The following is a 16,054-nucleotide window of genomic DNA, read 5'->3' as shown; positions in this document are numbered from 1 at the left end:
TTTAAAACAGGATAGCCCGGGCAGTCGGAAAACCCGGGAGCCAGGATGCTTTCGCGCATTTCTCCAAGTTGGGTCCTGGCGAGGGACTGACACGATGGCTAAAAATCAAGTCGGGAAGCAAGACAAGGAAAGCTGAGTGGTGCCATGGGACAATGCCCTGGGCCTTGAGAATGGGGTCAAAGCCCGATTCCCCGAGCTTACCTGGCCTTCAGGACCGGTCCCTCCTGCCAGGTAGGGCTTGATTCTTGAGGGGTCCGGAAAGGGAAGGTGCAAGCCAGATTTCGTTCCATTCCTAAACCTCTACCAACCCCTTGGCTCCGTTTTGTCATGGGGGTAGGACATTGGCAGACAGGTGGGGCACAAAGGGAGCCCACAGAGAAATATTCTGGAAACTGGGAGCAGAACCTGGTGTTCTCCTACAGCGCCCTTACATTAGGGTCCTCTGCTGCATTAGACCTACCCCACCAGCGCAGGAGGGAGGGGGCCTTGTTGCTGCCCTCTCCTCTTTGGTCCAGATAAGCCAGTAAGATGTCCCAGCTACCACCTCCTGAGGGTGATGAAGGGATAACCTATCTCCTCAAGACAGTCAGCTCCCGTTTTCCCAGCACCTCTGCACCCACCAGAGCACCAGTTGCAGGTGGCCTGGGTCACCACACAGGCGCGACCACCAGGAGGCGCAAGGGTCTTGCCACCTTCACCCTACTCAGAGGGTACAATTCACCCCCCCACCAGAAAAGCCATCAGAAAAGCGAGGAAACGGGTGCTTCAGCTGTTTATTGACACACAGGTAGGCTCTATAGCAACAGGCCTGGGGGCGGCTGCAGCAGTGGGGAAAGGGGGGGGTGGAGGGCGGAGGGTGGAGTGTTTGCCTGCAGCGACAGCTGAGTGTAGGAACAGAAGTGCACAACGCACACAAGGTGGGAGTGGGGGAGACTGAGGGGGGTGGAGAAGCAAGTGAGGGCCTGAGCCAGTCTCCTTAAAGTGGAACCAGTGCCCTATGCTGCTACTCTTGCTGGCGGTCTCTTGACCGCAGGCCAGGGTTGGGAGTTCTCTGGTACCCGTTTTCCATAGGTACCGAATGCAGTACGCAAAGGAGGATAAGCAGGAGCTGTTGCCCTCCACGTTAAGCTCTGGGGCTTCCAGTCCTGCAGCCTTTCTTCGTCCCTTGCTTGGGTGAGGTCACATGATGTGCAACCCAGCTCTGGGTCACCTCACCCGAACAGGGTCCTAAAAAACAGTCATGTTTTACAGAGGCATGAATCTTCCCTGGCATCCCAGCCCACCAGTGCCACGTGACAGCCCCCAAGTGAGCACTACAAGCATTGCTGGCCTAATGGATGGGTTGGGGAACGGGGATGGGACAGGGGCTGGAGGAGGGGCTCTGGGGCCCATCACGGCACAGGCACGACACGCATGGTGTTGGTGAAGCCGGAGCCAGGGCGCCACCCAGTCAGCACAATGACCACATCGCCCTTCTTGAAGAACCCTCGGGCCTTGCCTGAAAGAAGAGAAGAAAGGCTGGTGAGTAAAAGCTGAGCCAGGCAGGCGCGCACCTAGCCCACTGCCCTCGGGAGGTAGCAAGCAGGGCTGACGGACCATTACTTCCTTACACCACAAGGTGGCGCAAGCCTTCCAGCCCAGGCAACCGGGAAGAGGGAGGCCCTGCCCTGGTACTTCCTGATCAATCAAATGGCAGAGTTGCCAGGGACCTTTGGACATCATTCATTTTACACTCTAGAGGGTAGAGTACTTCCTCTCATCCACTGACATCCTACTTTATCAGGGACAAAGGCCACCAGTACATAATCTGTGTGTATGGCACCCCACGGCGTAGAAGCTATGGCTAATTTTTTTTTTTTTAACCCTCAGTAATGAGCAGATGCCCAAGAACGGACTATCCAGGGTCCTTTGCTTTGAGCCCCAAACTGGAAGACAGAGGAGAGAAGTGGGCAGCTCAGCCCAGAACTTCAGGGAATGGGAAGGATTCAGAGAACATTCCCAAGGATGTCGGCTAGGACTCCTGCACAGCCTAAGGTCAGCATGTCCCCCTTTCTAGAGGATCCTAGGGAGACCAGTGCTCAAGCACTGTTCCCACCCCTCCAGGCTCTAGCCCTTGCTCCCAGCCACGCACCAACATTCATGGCCAAGTTCACCCGGAGGTCCACGTCCTCAGCCCAGGCCTCCTGCACTGGGTCCTTACACACCACAGGAAAGATGCCGCGGTACAGGTGGGCCTGGCGAGCAGTCTGGTGATTCCGGGTCACAGCAATGATGGGGGCGCGGGGGCGGTATCTGGACACCTGGTGAGCAGACCTGAGATGGGATGATGGACAGCAGAGGAGACCATTAAACAGCGTTCCAGAGCCTCCCAGGACACCCCGCAGGGCCCTCAGCACCAGTTCACCCTCTAATCCAACTCACTCTGCCAGCATGAGACCCTGGCCATTTTAGCATGTGCTCCCAATGCCGGGGCAGCCCCTCGTCCTCTACCTTCCAAGGAATAGAAGACGACTCTTCTTATGCCATGCTACCCAACTGCCTTCCTCCCCTCCTCACAGCCCAGGGCCCCAGGATCCCATACCGACCCAGCATGGTCAGTCTCACCTTTTCACCCAACATGGCCCATAGTTGGCAGAACCCCCTCCTCTGAACTTTTCCATCCTGGCACAGACACAGCCCAGCCCAATCTCACCAGCGCCCATTCCTCTTGCTGCCAGCAACAGCGACAAGCCAAGCAGCATGGGAATAGCACCTGACTCTTGACATCTGCGAAGAACAGGAGCACGGCCCACCAGCCCCCCTGGGAATCTACAACGCAGGCCTTCTCTCCTGCTGTGCCCTCTCCCGAGCCCAAAGGGCCCCCAACATCCCTGAAGCGGTCCCAGCAACTGGGCTCGAGAGCCAAACCTGAGTATTTCTGAGCAAGGCTTCGAAATCTGGGCGTTACCCAGGAGGAAAGACCAGGAGATGGGAAGGTTAGTGTGGGAGGCTCTGCCTGTGAAGGCCCCTCTGGAGGGTAGGGGGCCCCTTGGAGCCCCAGCGCCAGACGCTTCCTTGAACAGACACTACCCTTCTGGTTGTAGATGTGTCTGGGGAGTTGGGGAGGGGCTTGCTTGCAGGAGGCCCTGGGCCTCAGAAGGCAAGCTCTAAGGACACTCAACAGGTGTCAGGGAAACTTAAGCCACAGCACAGCAGAGAATGCCCCGTTAAAGGCCTGGCCCCATACAAGGCTTTCAGAGGGAAGCAACTGGTGAAGTTGGGACTTGCGACAGTGAAATCCCAGCAGACTGGAGCTAAAAATAGCCAAAGAGCAAAGGCTGGACCTTTCCACAAAGGTCAACTCTGATGGCGGGAGCTGTTTATCCCGAGCCCTCTGCTGCAGCAATCTGCACAGATCTCATGCCCTGGTCCTAACAGGCAGCCCCACTAGCCGCTCCTTGGTGCACGGGGCCGGTTGGCCTGATCCCCCTCTACCCTTCCCTTCTAGGAATCCCTTGTGGCCCTGGGGCAGGGATGAGGAGCACACTCCCAGATGGGGGCAGTGACAGAGGCTAACTCCATGGCCGGACTAGGAAGAGATCCCGAGTCTAAGTCGAAGGCCAAGCACAGGTCTCAGCTTGGTTGCACGGCACCAGAGTGCCCGCAAGACAACATGGTGACCTTTCCTGGTCCTCAACCCACTTGCCTTTGGGGCTCAAAGACAGGCAGGGACAGGTGCACCAACCAAACAGCCTGTCGGTGGACAGCACTGATTTTCCAAACGGAACTTTTAAAGAGCACATGGTAGCTGGAATGAACAAAACTGGCCACCTTTTACTTTTTTAAAAGATTAGCTTGTAAATAATCAAATAAGCATCTGTAGTCAGTCTATCTGTAGTTCTGTAATTCTCTAGTTTATCTTGAGGATGTAAACTCGCTTTGGACGCAAATGCTCTGATACCACTGGCGGATGCTGTCTGGAGTCCTCCGGGCCCAGGGGCAGGCAGAGGGGTCTTACCCGGGCTCAGCGACGTCCGAGCCCCGTCCAATGCACCGCTCTCAGGACGCCCAAGGAAGGTGCCCCGGAGCAGGGCATCCCCGGGAAGCCACTGCCACCTCCTACCTGCCAGACTTGGTGAGGACGATTATGGCCCCACTGCAGCACTTGAAGGAGGCCTCCACGGCACCCACGGCGGCGGCTTCTGTGGGGTCGTTGGTAATGGGCGCCAGGCGGCGGAGTTCCTCAAATAATTGCAAGTGGTAGATGGCGGCCTCTGCCTCACGGGCAATCTAGGGGGGGCGATATCCGTCCAGAGGGACAGGAGGGGGACAGAGCTTTGTCAGAGCCGCGTCACAGGGGAGTGGGGGGAAGGATCGCCCAGACAGCTGGTGAGGAACATGTCCCTGGATGTGAGGCCAAGAAAAGGCCAACCACCAGAGGTGCTGAGCTGAGCAAGATCCAGACTCACAGGAACAAGCCCTTCACCAGCGGCCAGTGACATCCACTGCGCCTACCGAGCCAAAGGCCCTTTTGGTCCTGCCCTGCCCTGACCTCCCTGGCTGGCTTCCTGCAGATGAGAAGAGGATTGGAGCCCAGGCCGCAGCTGCAGGGCCCTAGCTGCCTTCTAGATCAGCTGGAGCAAGAGGCTGGTTATCCTGCGGAGTTATCTGCCCTTGGGGCCCTACCTGCCAGACTCCGTCAGAACTATCAAAGCTGCTGCTAAACACTTATAAGAAGCCTCCACGCTGCCCATGGCCATGGCTTCCATGAGGTCTGTGGAGTGGCTTGAGCCTCGCGCAAGTTCTTCAAACAGCTTGCGGTGGAACATGGCTGCCTCAGCCTCACGAGCTATCTGTAAGGTTTAGAGTGGGGAGGAGAGGCAAGGAGGAGGGAAAAAACAAGAGAGACAACACATGGAAAGACAGAAGGGGGAATTAATCAGAGGAAGGTAAACTTAGGTTAATTGGCTAAATCTGTCCTTCATGCAGATGCAAAGAGGCAGCGTGAGGAAAGCCCAAGGCTCAGGGATGGGAGGAGAATTTCCAGCATCGACTGCTACTGCTTCCCCTCCCACAGAGGGAAAATTGGTTCTTCCATTCTGGAAGGACTTTTTGATTGGGGGTAGGGGTAGAGGGAGACGACACGGCGGCAGGCTCTAGAACCTCGGCACAGAAACATGCCCAGGCTGGACCCACGCCACTCCCTGGCAGGACCCGACCATGCTGCCTCATTCCACAGCTCACAGGAAGGAACAGGCCCTCCCTCCTCACATGGCTGTCTGGTCACCGCAGGGCTCAGCGCCTGGCTTCCAGGCACACGCGGGACACTTGCTTGGCTGCAGGCACAGGACTGCTGCCAGCCTTTCCAGTGGCTGGCCACGGGAACGCGCTGAACAGCGCCGGAAAGCCGGGGTCAGACGAAGCCAAAAAGCCACACAGCTTAACCGTGGTCCAAGCACAAAGGGGGGGAAAATGGCAGATTGGTGAGGGGCACACGGAACAGCCATGTGAAGGGACAGATGCCTGTGGAAGCACACAGGTGAGTGTTAACAGGACATTTGATTAAAAATGTAAGGATTACCACAGTCATGAGAAAGCCATTCAGTTATTCACAGACCACCTGCTCAGGTAACATCAAGGATTAGAAAGAAAACGTAAGCTTCAGAACATTGTAATGCATCTTAGAGGATGAGGGGTGCAGGGAGAATCAGTAAGAACATCTCATTAACTTGACAGTAGAAGCAGGTACATGGCAGGATTTACTAGGTTAAAGGTTTTCTTTCTCTAAGGGAGGGCATGCAGTCCAAAGGACAGGAGACATGAACAGGAAATAGAACCATACCTGATGCTGCCTAGCCCTTAGTCATGGGTGGTTAATTGCCTCAGTTAGACACAAAAGAAAGCAGTGAACGGTTAAAGGAAGCTCTTGGCCAGTGTTAACTGGGGGCGTGGAAAGGAGAGGCCTGCACCGCCTAGCCCAGAGCCCATCACTTATCTTCTGAGCAGGGCCATCCAAGCCCTGTCGTTCTCTCTAAGGTGTCTGTTCAGAGGAAAGACTGGGGTATGGAAAAAACAACAGGAGTTCAGAGGCCAGAGCATGATTCTTAGTATAGGCCCCTGCTGGAGACCCAGCCTCATCTCCTGCTAGACAAAGCACTTTGTTACAGAACAGTGGCTCTGGAGCCAGATCTGGGTTCAAACTGAGGCTTTATCACCACGTAATCCTCCTCTGTAAGTTGGGGTGACATCTATCACGCAGAGGGTAAAGATTACATTAAGCTACACAGCCTAATAACTGGACACACAGAAAGGGAAGGAGGAAAGGAAGAGATCTTTGTTGGGGGCGGTGTTTACATTTGGGGGAGTGCAGGGGAGGGGGCGTCACACAAAGGGCACAGGGATCCTTTGCTGATGGGAAAAGAACTGGAGGGTCAAAGAAAAACCACTTCAGGATCCTAGGCGAGTCTGCTGAGCTCACACACGTTAGAAGCACTGACACTGGACTATTTTAAGAAGTGAATTTGCAGCACTCCGTCTCCCAGGCCTCAGGAGCCCTGGTAACTGAACCCTGGGTTAACTCTTCAGTGAGTCTACAGCAGGACCAGACAGGGCCAAGGAGCTGAGAAGGAGCCAGGCAGTGGGACGTGGCCACGGACCCTTCTAGATGCTCTCACACCATGCCCAACAGGCTCACTCACTCTCTCCACCTGTCCCGACTTGTGGACTTACTGCCAGTCACTAAAACCCCACCTTTCAGCCTGAGGCGAGTGCAGCAGCTCAGCAAAGCAGGCCCCGCTGCCGGCGCCATGCAAGGCCAGCTAAGTCGCCTCAGGGCACGCAACAGCTTCCGGAGCAGGCCTAGGTGCCCCCGGGGGAGGCAGCTGATGTGGGGTAGGTGGGGAATCAAACAAAAGCCAAACAGGTCGGCTGGGAGGAGCCCAGGGCCTTTCCCAGAACAGGGCAGAGGTACTCCGGTCCTCTGGGCTGTCCGGAGGAAGGGACTCACAGCCTTGAAGCCAGAAGTGACTGTGTTATGACGGATGAAGGAGGACGCTTCCAGAACCGGAGGAAACAGGAGGGAATGTGGGCAGGGAAGGCAGAAGAGAAAAAAAAACCAAGACACTCCTCTCCCCCCAGCACACACTTCCTCACTCCTGTTGTGACTCAGAGGATCATAAAAGGTGGTGGGCGCAGCAGCCCAAAAGGAGTCGCTCTGTCCAGAAGCTTGCCTCCCCGCCGGCCCGGCCCGCGACCCGCGGACATGGGGAGGCCCGAGAACTCACCAGGTGCTGCATACGAACCGCCTCGAGCGGGTAGTCCCCTTTGGCTGTCTCTCCAGACAGCATGATGCAGTCGGCTCCATCCAAGACCGCATTGGCCACATCGCTGCCCTCAGCCCGGGTGGGACGGGGCTTCTTGATCATGCTCTCCAGCATCTGGGAGGGGACAGAGCACAGTGAGATGTGGCCAGGGCCATCTTCAGAGAGGAAGGACTACACCCTGACTCCCTGGGGAGCGTGTCTGTGCACAGAGTATGGCTTTGTGTACATGCATGAGGGGAAGGGCGGGTGTGCGTGTTTGAGAGGTGGGGGGGTGGGATGCTGGGAAGAGACCAACCGCCCCCCTCCCCCCACGAGCATGTGAGCATGGGGAGAGGCACATGCCTGCGTCGCACAGATGACAGGCTTCCCGGCTCGGTTGCACCGCCCAATCATCATCTTCTGAGCAAGGAAAACTTTCTCTGCGGGAATCTCAATGCCTAGATCACCACGAGCCACCATGATGCCATCACTGGCTTCCAGGATCTCATCAAACCTGCCAGAGGGGGTAGAAAGAGAGGCTCTATGGAACAAGGCCGCAAGTGCAGTGATGCTCAGGAGGTTCTCCTGCATTCTCTGACTTAGCAGCCCTTCACCAGGACAGCCGTCCATGACCTCCTCCTGGGTGTGCAGGTGACGGGGTGTTCCAGCTACCTTCATCTCCCAAGGCGGGCTAACGGTTCTGCTTGCTGACCTTCTTTAGCGCTAGGATGGGGACTTCACTGAAGGGGCCGGGGAGAGGACAAGGTTTCTTCCTTCCCATCTGCAGCTCAGGAGGCCCCTCTTGAGGCATCTCTCTACCATCGGCACCCCAGCCAGCACTTCCAAGCAGACAGAGAACACAGGGCCAGCTGAGCACTCCTGACACAGAGGTCCGTGGCCTTCCAGCCAAGGACGCTTGCGGGCTGCTCCTTGAGGCAGCCCCCTCCCACCTGATGAAGGCAAGAGGACATGTGGCTTTGCCTGGCCTGCGGCCAAGGTCAGCAGGCACCCCTGGTTTATCAGGACGGCAGGAGAGGGACTCCATGTTGCCTGGTACAAAGGACATCTACCCAGAGCTAAGAATGGCAAGGTCAAACACTGGGCAGGGCCGCTCCTCCCGCCCTCCCCAAGTACGCGCCTAAATCACACAAGTAGGTCTAGAGTTTTAGCTGTGCTGACTTATGCTCCTAGTAGGGAGCTGAAGAGGAAGAGAGGTCAGCTAGCTGGCTGTACTCATTGGCTCTACCTGGGGACACTGGGGAGGTGGTGAAGTGGAGCTGGGTGGGCCCAGGCACAGCGGAGGAGGTACATGCTTTCCTCCAGGAAGCTGATCACATGCCAGAGCCAGCCGAGTCATCAGGTCAGCGGCTTTGTACATGAAGACAAGGACACCAGGAGCTTCCCCAGATCTCCCAAGTGAGGGGCCAAAAGAGCCTCCCCCTTCCTAAGAGCCTGCCATCTTCCTTCCATTGGGAAAAATGGTGGTGGAGGCGGGGTTTGGGGGGCAATGTCCCTTTGTTCGAACAAAGTAGCACTCCTGATCAGGAGGACAGCATGATCCTATAAGCAGTGACCCCGTCCACTCCAACATTGGTCCCTGGGCCTATGGAACAATGTCAATCACCACTGGGGAGCATCAGCATGCCAATCACCTGGGAAGATATATATGTTGTTTTTGTTTTTGTTTTTTAAATACCAATGCCTTGGGGCCCTGGCTGGCTCAGTTGGAAGAATGTGCAACTCTTGGTCTCAGGGTCACAGGTTCGACCCCACATCAGGTGTAAAGATTACTTAAATAAACTTTAAAACAAAACAAAACAAAAACAAGGGGCGCCTGGGTGGCCCAGTCGTAAGCGTCTGCCTTCGGCTCAGGTCAGGATCCCAGGATCCCTGGGATCAAGCCCCACGTCGGGAACCCTGCTCGGCGGGGAGCCTGCTTCTCCCTCTCCCACTCCCCCTGCTTGTGTCCCCCTCACTCTCTGTCAAATAAATAAAATCTTTAAAAAACAAAAATAAAATGAAATAAATAAATAAAAATACCAATGCCTTCCACTCCCCTTCTTCAGATATTTGGACTCAGTGGGTCTGGCCTCAACTAGGGAGTTTGTATTCGGATGGGCCAGGTTTGGGAACTGGGTATTCACAGGATACGGTCTGATTTTTGGAAAGCGAGGCCGGGGCTGATGGAAGCAGGGGACAGAGAGGAGCACTCACCTCCGAACTCCCTCATGATTCTCAATTTTGCTGATTATCTTGATGTTCTTCCCTTTCTCTCCCAGGACCTTCCTGACTTCATGGACATCTGAGGCCTTGCGGATGAAAGATGCAAACACCATATCTACATCCTGTTCTACCCCAAATTTCAGATCCTGGATGTCCTTTTCCGACACAGCAGGCAAGTCCACAGCAGCCCCGGGGAGGTTCACACCCTTCTTGCTCCCCAAGGAGCCACCGTTCTCCACCTCCGTCACCAGGAAGTCAGCACCTGTCCGAAATTGGGGGTGGGGGAGGGAGCAATGAGGGCACAATGTCCAACCGGAAGCAGGGTCCCCCGGTAGAGTGAACTGGAATGAGGCACATTGTGGGCACTGGAGTCGCATGTCCAGAATTCTGATCCCAGCTCACTAACTGTATAATCTTGGGCAAGTCGACTAACCTATCTGTGCCTGTTTCCCCACCTGTTAAATCGGGATAATACCGGCTCATGAGGTTGTTTTAAAATTTAAATAAGTTACCACGTAAAATGCTTAGATATTAGCTATCATTCCCAGGTATTCCTGCACCTATCACACTGAGGGATGGAGGAAGGAAAGCAGAAAGGCAGAAACAGTGAGGATGGATAAAAAAAGAAATCTTTTCATATGCTCCCCGAGCATGCGATAAAGTTGGACTGAAGTCTGTTTTATTTATTTATTTATTTTTTAAGATTTTATTTATTTATTTGACAGAGAGAGACACAGTGAGAGCAGGATCACAAGCAGGGGGAGAGGGAGAGGGAGAAACAGGCTTCCCGCGGAGCAGGGAGCCCGATGCGGGGCTCGATCCCAGGACCCCGGGATCATGACCTGAGCCGAAGGCAGACGCTTAATGACTGAGCCACCCAGGCGCCCCCTGAAGTCTGTTTTAAAGGACAAAGAATCAGGGGCGCCTGGGTGGCTCAGTCATTAAGCGTCTGCCTTCGGTTCAGGTCCTGATCCCGGGGCCCTGGGATCGAGTCCCACATCGGGCTCCCTGTTCGGCGGGAAACATGCTTCTCCCTCTCCCACTCCCCCTGCTTGTGTTCCCTCTCTCGCTGTGTCTCTCTCTGTCCAATATATAAAATCTTAAAAAAATAATAAAAAATAAAGGACAAGGAATCAGAAAAGGAATTCCTGAGAATAAACAGACTTCACCTTGCTGTCAGCTAAACAAACTTCCCATTGTCCTTGGGTCAAGGGAAATTTAGAGATGGTTCTAGAGAATGAGATACCGCCTCCTGTACCTACCTTTCTGCTTCACCTGCAGAGAAATAAGCCCATCATCCACGTAGATCTTGCTGCCCACTTCCACCACCTTGCAGATGTTCTTATAGTCCAGCCACAGGATATTCTCATCACATTTGTCCATGTAGGCATTGTCCAGAGTGATCTTGAGCGTGGCCCCTTTCTTCAGCTCTACCTCCGCAGTGCCGCTCTATAGACCAGAGAGTAAGCCGTGAGTCCAAAGAAAAGCTCTTCCCTCCAAGGAAAAATGCTCAAATCTCCACCAGAAGTAACAATAAAGCCTCTGGCTTTGCAAATCAATGATCATATTCTCGAACTTACCTCAAGGAAGTCACCCAAGGAAAACCTACAATGTTTTAGTCACGCTATGTAAATGATAGGGGGAAAAGCGACACAGACAGACTTGGGAAGTAGGTTTTTAGAGTAAAAAGTCCCTCACTCTATCACGTCTTAGCAAAGTACACCAAATCAACCTTTTTGATGGAACGTGATGAACAGAACTCTCACGTCTCAATCTAGACCTGAACCCTGAGGAACACAGCCTCTGAGCAGGGCATGGACTGCGGAGGATGGCTCTCTGGAGCCCGCTGCCCCCTTTGCCCTCCCTCTCGCTGCTCCCCGTGATACTCACGCCCTTGATGAGCCCAGTTCGGATCTCGGGTCCTTTGGTGTCCAGGGCCACGGCAACCGGCCGGTAGAGAATGGGGTCAGAAGCAAAGCTTTCCGTGGCTGTGCGCACGTTCTTGATGGTCTCTGCATGGTACTGAGGGAAAGGAAGGAAGATGACGGGGTGCTCCCACACAAGGATCCAGCGCCAGAGCTGAGGCGGATCCCTCAGGAAAGGCCTGTGATGTTCTAGACCACCTGCTGTGTCTAGCATCAGGGTCAGCCAGTCACCGAGCACCCTCTATCTGATCATTTCAATCTCTTTGGCTTCTACCCCCTTCTTCTACAGCACTCACTCACTCTAGAGCCAATCTTAGTAACTTTAGAATACTGCCACCATAACCAACTACAGAGATGGCGTAAACACGTCTCAACGTAAAAAGCTTATCTCCTTTGTGTTCCCTAGGACCCATCACACTCCCTCAGCAAATACAGCAGACAACTGGAGTAAAAGCCCTGGCCCTCAGGTGTGGGTCACACTGGTCCGGCAATCACGGTGAGATTCTGATAGATTTGGCAATTCTGAGCTTCTCCTCTATTGATCCCAACGACAATTCAAACTCCAGAGTTATTTACTTAAGCTTACAACGGCCCAAGCTAAAAAAGCCATTGCTGGGGCGCCTGGGTGGCTCAGTCGTTAAGCGTCTGCCTTCGGCTCAGGTCATGATCCCAGGGTCCTGGGATCGAGTCCCACATCGGGCTCCCTCCTCGGGGGGAAGCCTGCTTCTCCCTCTCCCACTCCCGCTGCTTGTGTTCCCGCTCTCGCTATCTCTGTCTCTGTCAAATAAATAAATAAATAAAATCTTAAAAAAAAAAAAAGATTTAAAAAAGCCATTGCTTAGGTCCCACAGACCTGGTTTTCACAATCACGTTTTGGAGTGGCCGAGGGGAGCGTGAGGATATGCCTCTCTCCAAACCAACTGCCCTGACTTCCATCTTTTTCCTAAGCTCTTGCTCTTTTCCCAGTTGCCACGACTGTCTGACCAAAAAAAGGGACTCAGAGCCAAGACGTTAAGAGTTCTTAGTGTAACCAACAGGACGCTGCTGATCACAGAGGCACCCAGCTCAGCACTTTGCGGGCCCTGTCCTTTAGCCTGTCCAGGAGAGCAGCACCGTCAAGGCAGCTGGAGGGGAGCTGGAACCAGAGTCTACCCTCCAAGGACCGTGCTGCCTGAAGCGTGGATCTGAGAATCTTCAGCTTCTAGTATGGTCTCCAGTGAGGACCGCTGGCTTGTTTTCTGGGGGCAGAGGTCCCTACTCTGAGTTATGACTATTTCTTTCTATTACTGGCTCGCAATAAAATAACATAAACTAGAATATAGAGATAATTTTTTTTTTGAAAGAATGGGTGTTTCACATTGTCAAATGCCTTTTCCTCAGAGCTCATGTGAGGGGTAAAAGAATCCACGAAGTCCTTAGAGCAGAGGTGAGCAACTAATATCACCATCATCTCCTACTGGCCACTCTATATTTCATCCCAGTGTGGACTTTGTGTTCCTAGAATAAAATTTACGTGGTCACGGGGCGGGAAATTCTTTTAGTAGATGGCTGGATGTGGACTGCTGAATTTTACCTTTCCTGTCTGCTTCTCTCTAAATGACGGCCTGCGCGCTAACCTGCCTGGTTGCGGTACTGTTCTTGTCTCATCTCACTACCAGGGTGTGCTGGCTTCAACGAACATACTGGGAAGACTTCTGTACTTCTTTAGGCCCTGGAACAGCATGACAAAGGACGTAACCTAACCACTCCTTCAAGGGGAGGCAGAAGTAAGCCATCCAAGTTCTCCAGGCCTGGTGCTCTGAATGAAGCTAGTCACCTTTTCAATTTTTTCAGGCTATTAATCTATTTATACTTTCTACTTCTTGGACACTACCTTTTCTTGGAAGATAATCAACTTCATCTCAACTTCTAGAAAGCAAAGTAGAAGTCTTTTTATGACTTTCAAACTCTCTTCGAACATATGGGAAATACTCCCTTTTCGTAGTCTCTTTTTTTGGTGCATCCTCATTCTTGACCAGGCTTTCTGAAAGTTTCTGTTTTACAGGGATTTTTTGGTTTGTCAAATTTATTTTCTATTTCATCAAGTTATGCTTTTAAATCAATGCTTTTCCTTCATCCCTTTTAGGTTATTTGGTTCCTAGTATTTGAGTTAAGTGTTTCATTTACTTTCATTAAGACTTTTGCTTTCCGGTAAGTACATTTAAGTCTGTAAGTTTTCTTTTTTCCTTTTTCTCTTTTTGGGGTGGGGGGTGGGACAGAGGGAGAGGGAGAGCGAGAGAATCCTAAGCAGGCTCCACACTCAGCACAACCCTGAGATCATGACCTGAGCCAGAATCAAGAGTCGAACGCTTAACCCACTGAGCCACCCGGGCGCCCATGCCCCTGCAAGTTTTCTTGATGACGGTTAGACTTAAAATTTCCATTAAAAAAAAAAAAAAAAGCCTGAGAATATGGTCTCTATAATTTCCATTTTATGGAACTTGAGGGTTTTTGGTGGCCTAATAAATTTTATAATCATAAGCATTTTAAATAAACACGTGTTTTTGTTCTTGGAGGACATAAAATCTACTGTACACACACCAATGAGATTATTAGGTCTTACATTATTCAAATCCTCTCTACTGGCATCTTTGGGGACATTTCTGGGAGGTATACTACAGTCTCCCGCTATGGCTGTGGTTTTGTTGGATGCTACCAAGTGGTAAAGAATTCCATCAATCTATACTGTCCTTGTGGAAGGTTCTAAATTGAGGTCGTTTCAAAGTCATTATCTCTAGGGCCACACGTTCAGTAAGAAAACATCTTGTGCACCTGAACTGCCCAATGGGGCAGGGGCACCGCGGCCGACAAAGCTGGAAGAAAAGAGCAGATGTAGACAGATGTCCCTCTGTCAAGAGTTAGCGAGAGAGAACAATTTCAATGCTCTGCTTAGAAGAGCATTTAAAAATTGTCAAGAGGGGCGCCTGGGTGGCTCAGTTGGTTAAACAACTGCCTTCGGCTCAGGTCATGATCCTGGAGTCCCTGGATCGAGTCCCGCATCGGGCTCCCTGCTCGGCAGGGAGTCTGCTTCTCCCTCTGACCCTCCCCCCACTCATGTGCTCTCCCTCATTCTCTCTCTCAAATAAATAAATAAAATCTTTAAAAAAATTTTAAAAAAAATTAAAAAAGGAAAACATTTAAAAAAAATAAAGAATAAAAAATAAAATAAAAATTGTCAAGAGCTGGGAAAGCATATTGCAGCCACTAGTCAAAGGTGCCTACGAAGATGAGTTTCCAAACCCCTGATCCCAGAGACAACCTTATCCTGGTCAAAAACCCCAAACCACGAGAGGGACTTGAGTGTGTGTTTGTATTTTAAATCCCAATTCTAATCTGGGAATAAGAATTAAAGCAGAGAGTATCTCCAAATGCCTCTTGTAGTCTAAAAACACCCAAATCCTTGGGCCAGGCCAGCCCCCCCCCCCCCCGGGCAGGTGCAGCAGACACCCCATGGCCTTGCCATTTCGGAGCTGGCCATCAAGCCTAGTTAAAGGAGCTTGGATGGAAGAGGCCATCAAGCCTAGTTAAAGGTCGACTTCTTCAAATCTATTTCTGCTTCTTCTGCTGCACACAGGAGACCTTGGCACGGTCCAGCAGCAGGGATCAATAGTGAACCGATCCCCACTGGTATCTTTAGCTCTCTCTTTGGGCTAAGCTAACACTTGCAAGAATTCCTGGGGACTCCCGCCAAGGCCCCCAACTTTGGAAAATTACAGAATGCCAGCACGGATGTGTCTTAAGCTGCCTGAAGTACCGCCTGAGCACAGTTCCTCTGAACCTGGTCAGGCCCCCATGACGTTTGGAGGCCGGCCACCTGCCAGGCCATAAACTGTTTATGAAACACAGGTTAGGGAACCCACGATGGAGAGTCTCACATTTCCAGAAGGAGAAATTAACTTTTTGGACTGTACTTCCTGAGGCTTTATTTTTAGTCTAAACTTAACACCAGTTTCCAGATGCCAGAGGGCAACCCCTCACCACCTGTCCTTACAGGGTAGCATATTCTTTATTCCGAACAGGAAGTATCAGAAGTCAAGACAGGGGAAAGTCTGGCTCATCCATTTCTTCTGTATTAATGCCAGTATGAAATCCCACAGCTTATGATGGAGCCTGATGGGTTTTAAAAGGAACTGTCCCTCAAGGAACCTCCACTCCTCCCTCTGAATGAGTTTGGGAACAGGAGCAGGGATGGAGCATGTCCCAGGAGTTGCCACCTGGTCCCTGGGTAAGGCCTCCGTCCACAGGGCAAGTCAGCTCCTACACAGCCTCAGCACAAATACACTCCTACCAGGCTGCTGGGGAAGTGTGCTGACTTGGTTTTAATGTACCAGGACCCCTGGGAAGAGATAGGCCAGGAACACAATATTGATGAAGCAGGGTTGGTGCATTAGACTCAGTACTTAACTTGCAATGGTAGAAACTCCTCTCCTGGACTTGCTCAGTTATCGTGGGTCTAAACTAGGCCAGAAATCCAGCTGCAGGGTGACCTTTTGGTTCATCTCTGCAATAGGAACTGTTATGGAGACCCAGGGGTAGGAGGTGGCAAGCACTGTGGGTTCTCCAGTAGACCCTTCCACACTTTGTTAA

The 16,054-nt window shown here is 52.4% G+C and overlaps 1 protein-coding gene across 11 annotated transcripts in view; it reads right to left on the bottom strand.

Moving 5' to 3' along the window:
- Positions 1–759: 759 nt before the first annotated feature.
- Positions 760–16,054, bottom strand: part of LOC123861036 (protein mono-ADP-ribosyltransferase PARP6) — a 58,785-nt gene continuing 43,490 nt past the window's right edge. For 10 of the 11 annotated variants that reach the window (XM_064570183.1, XM_064570187.1, XM_064570185.1 and 7 more), the window contains 8 exons: positions 11,394–11,525; positions 10,766–10,952; positions 9,495–9,765; positions 7,644–7,794; positions 7,263–7,415; positions 4,103–4,269; positions 2,132–2,313; positions 760–1,498 (listed from right to left, as the gene is read on the bottom strand). In XM_064570183.1, the coding sequence (XP_064426253.1) occupies positions 1,392–1,498; positions 2,132–2,313; positions 4,103–4,269; positions 7,263–7,415; positions 7,644–7,794; positions 9,495–9,765; positions 10,766–10,952; positions 11,394–11,525 (1,350 nt within the window). In that variant the 3' untranslated portion in view covers positions 760–1,391. Of the gene's footprint in view, positions 1,499–2,131; positions 2,314–4,102; positions 4,270–4,665; positions 4,833–7,262; positions 7,416–7,643; positions 7,795–9,494; positions 9,766–10,765; positions 10,953–11,393; positions 11,526–16,054 lie in introns of all 11 variants that reach the window. The other variant, XM_064570184.1, reaches the window with a different exon arrangement.

Source organism: Mirounga angustirostris, unplaced genomic scaffold (genome assembly GCF_029215605.1).
Source record: "Mirounga angustirostris isolate CCGP_5_RB_7025 unplaced genomic scaffold, mMirAng1.0.hap1 SCAF_9, whole genome shotgun sequence".
Taxonomy (NCBI): Eukaryota; Metazoa; Chordata; class Mammalia; order Carnivora; family Phocidae; genus Mirounga; species Mirounga angustirostris.
This window is presented reverse-complemented; position numbering and strand designations above follow the sequence as displayed.